General features: G+C 41.9%; 1 protein-coding gene across 1 annotated transcript; it reads right to left on the bottom strand.

Moving 5' to 3' along the window:
* Positions 1 to 842: 842 nt before the first annotated feature.
* Positions 843 to 1,572, bottom strand: SARC_14739 (hypothetical protein; the record flags this gene model as incomplete). The annotated part of the gene is made up of 2 exons (XM_014291128.1): positions 1,429 to 1,572; positions 843 to 975 (listed from the first exon to the last, which is right to left on the bottom strand). Coding segments are annotated over exons 1-2 (274 nt in total), but the record flags the coding sequence as incomplete, so codon positions are not given.
* Positions 1,573 to 2,148: the final 576 nt, after the last annotated feature.

The raw sequence follows: 2,148 nt of genomic DNA, 5'->3' as shown, positions 1-2,148 counted from the left end.
TATATACGCACACAAACAACAGAAAAGAAACATATCAATACAATATCACGAGCTGATTGCTACATACACATACGCTCCAGTAATGTCCAGATACCAAGCTGAGACACACACATAAAGAACAGTGCACACCATGAAAAGCATTGGCATATGGCATACCACGGCGGCGTGGATGAAATAATGGACACAAGGCCAATATATGACAGGGTATATAGGGTTTTAGGTTTAAGGTTAAAAAAATCTCGATAAACACGGACAGACACACTGACATCAACACACTTAAGTAAGACTCGTTGTAGTCTTAATTAAATATGCATATACAAACACACTGACATGCCACGAATAACTACTGATTGATGGACTCGCACACACGTTTAACTACACAAAGATAAATAGAGAGATAAAGACATTGACACGACATGCTTATGTAGATGATTGCTGTACACATATACACACGTTTATTTGCACAAAGATAAATAGACTGAGAGAGGGACACTGACATGACATGCTTAGCTAAATGATTGATCTACACACATACACGTTTAGATACACAAAGTTGAATAGACAGACAGACAGACACTGGCATACCATACTTAGGTGGATGATTGATGTACACACACACACATACACACGTATAGATAGATACACAATGATAAATAAACAGTGAAGACACTGACATACCACGCTTAGGTGGATGATTGATGTACACACATACATTTAGCTACACAAAGTTAAATAGACAGACAGAGAGACACTGACATACCATGCTTAGGTGGATGATTGATGTACACACATACACACGTATAGATACACAAGATAGATAAACAGTGAAGACACTGACATACCATGATTAGGTGGATGATTGATGGATTCGCACACGCCTAACATATCCAACAACGGACCAGACTTCTCACGTAGGTTGATGACTGTGTGAAAGAACTGCACCCCATGGCGCAGCACAGGGTCACCGGGGGTGAACTGCAAACGTATCAAATGTAGGGTATCTATCAGAGACAGAATGGCGAAAGTGTGGGTGGGTGTACGTGTATATGTATGTGTTTGTGCTTGTACGTCGACAAAGGTATATAAACGTACCAATTGCAGGGTATCTGTATGAGACGGGATGGCGAAAGTATGGGTGGGTGTACGTGTATGTGTATCTATCTGTATGTCGATGGACGAGCATACGTTGCAAACGTGCCAAGCTCAGGGTATCTATCAGAGACAGGATGGCGAAAGTGTGCGTGGGTGTATATGTATGTGTATGTGTTTGTACGTCGATGGACGTGTATAGAGTTGCAAACGTACCTACTGTAGGGTGTATATCAGAGACAGATGGAGAGAGTGTGTGTTGGTGTCCACGTTTGTGTATGCGTTTGTACGTCGACAGACGTACATATATATATATATATACTCGCTATGAACACCTACCGGAGCCAGTACAGTAGCAAGGCTTTCATGAGGGTAGCCATATTGGAATACACTGCTGAACGCAGCCACCGCCTGAGTTTGTGTGACAGAGGGCACAGGACCACTCCGCTCACCTCGCTTAGTGGTGCGTCTCTTAAACATCTGTTTGAAAAGAACCGTCAAGAAAATCAAACCAGGGTGTGTGCTTATCTCACCTCCCATAGACTATTGCACTCGTATCATTCATCTCTATCTATCCCGTAGGCATATCCTCGCTCAGCAGTGTGTTGCAGAGGTTGTGTATTTCGAATGTACATGCACAGCTAAACTATAGCTGCGTGGTCAGTGGCGATGGCTAATGCCGAGACACATCTCAGTTCATGATTAGCAGCGACCAACAGCCGCGAGTGTGTATCACAGTGCCAGACGGCGTGGCTAAACAAGACAACAGAAATGAATAAAAACACTTATATACAAACCCAAGGATTCCCATGGAAGTGCAAGTCAAATCAGACTTTGTGTATGTGTTTGTATTCACTAGATATGATATATATATAGACAATAGAACGAAGTGAGAACTGAGAAACAGTAAATCGACACGTGTGCGATATAAATTCCTCGGAGGGTGGGGGGGGAAAATACATAACTAAAAGATGGTGCATTCACAACTTCTCTATATATATATATATATACATATATACATACATACACACACACATACATACATACACACACACACAC

The sequence above is a fragment of the Sphaeroforma arctica genome, assembly GCF_001186125.1.
Source record: "Sphaeroforma arctica JP610 unplaced genomic scaffold supercont1.5039, whole genome shotgun sequence".
Classification (NCBI taxonomy): domain Eukaryota; class Ichthyosporea; order Ichthyophonida; genus Sphaeroforma; species Sphaeroforma arctica.
This window is presented reverse-complemented; position numbering and strand designations above follow the sequence as displayed.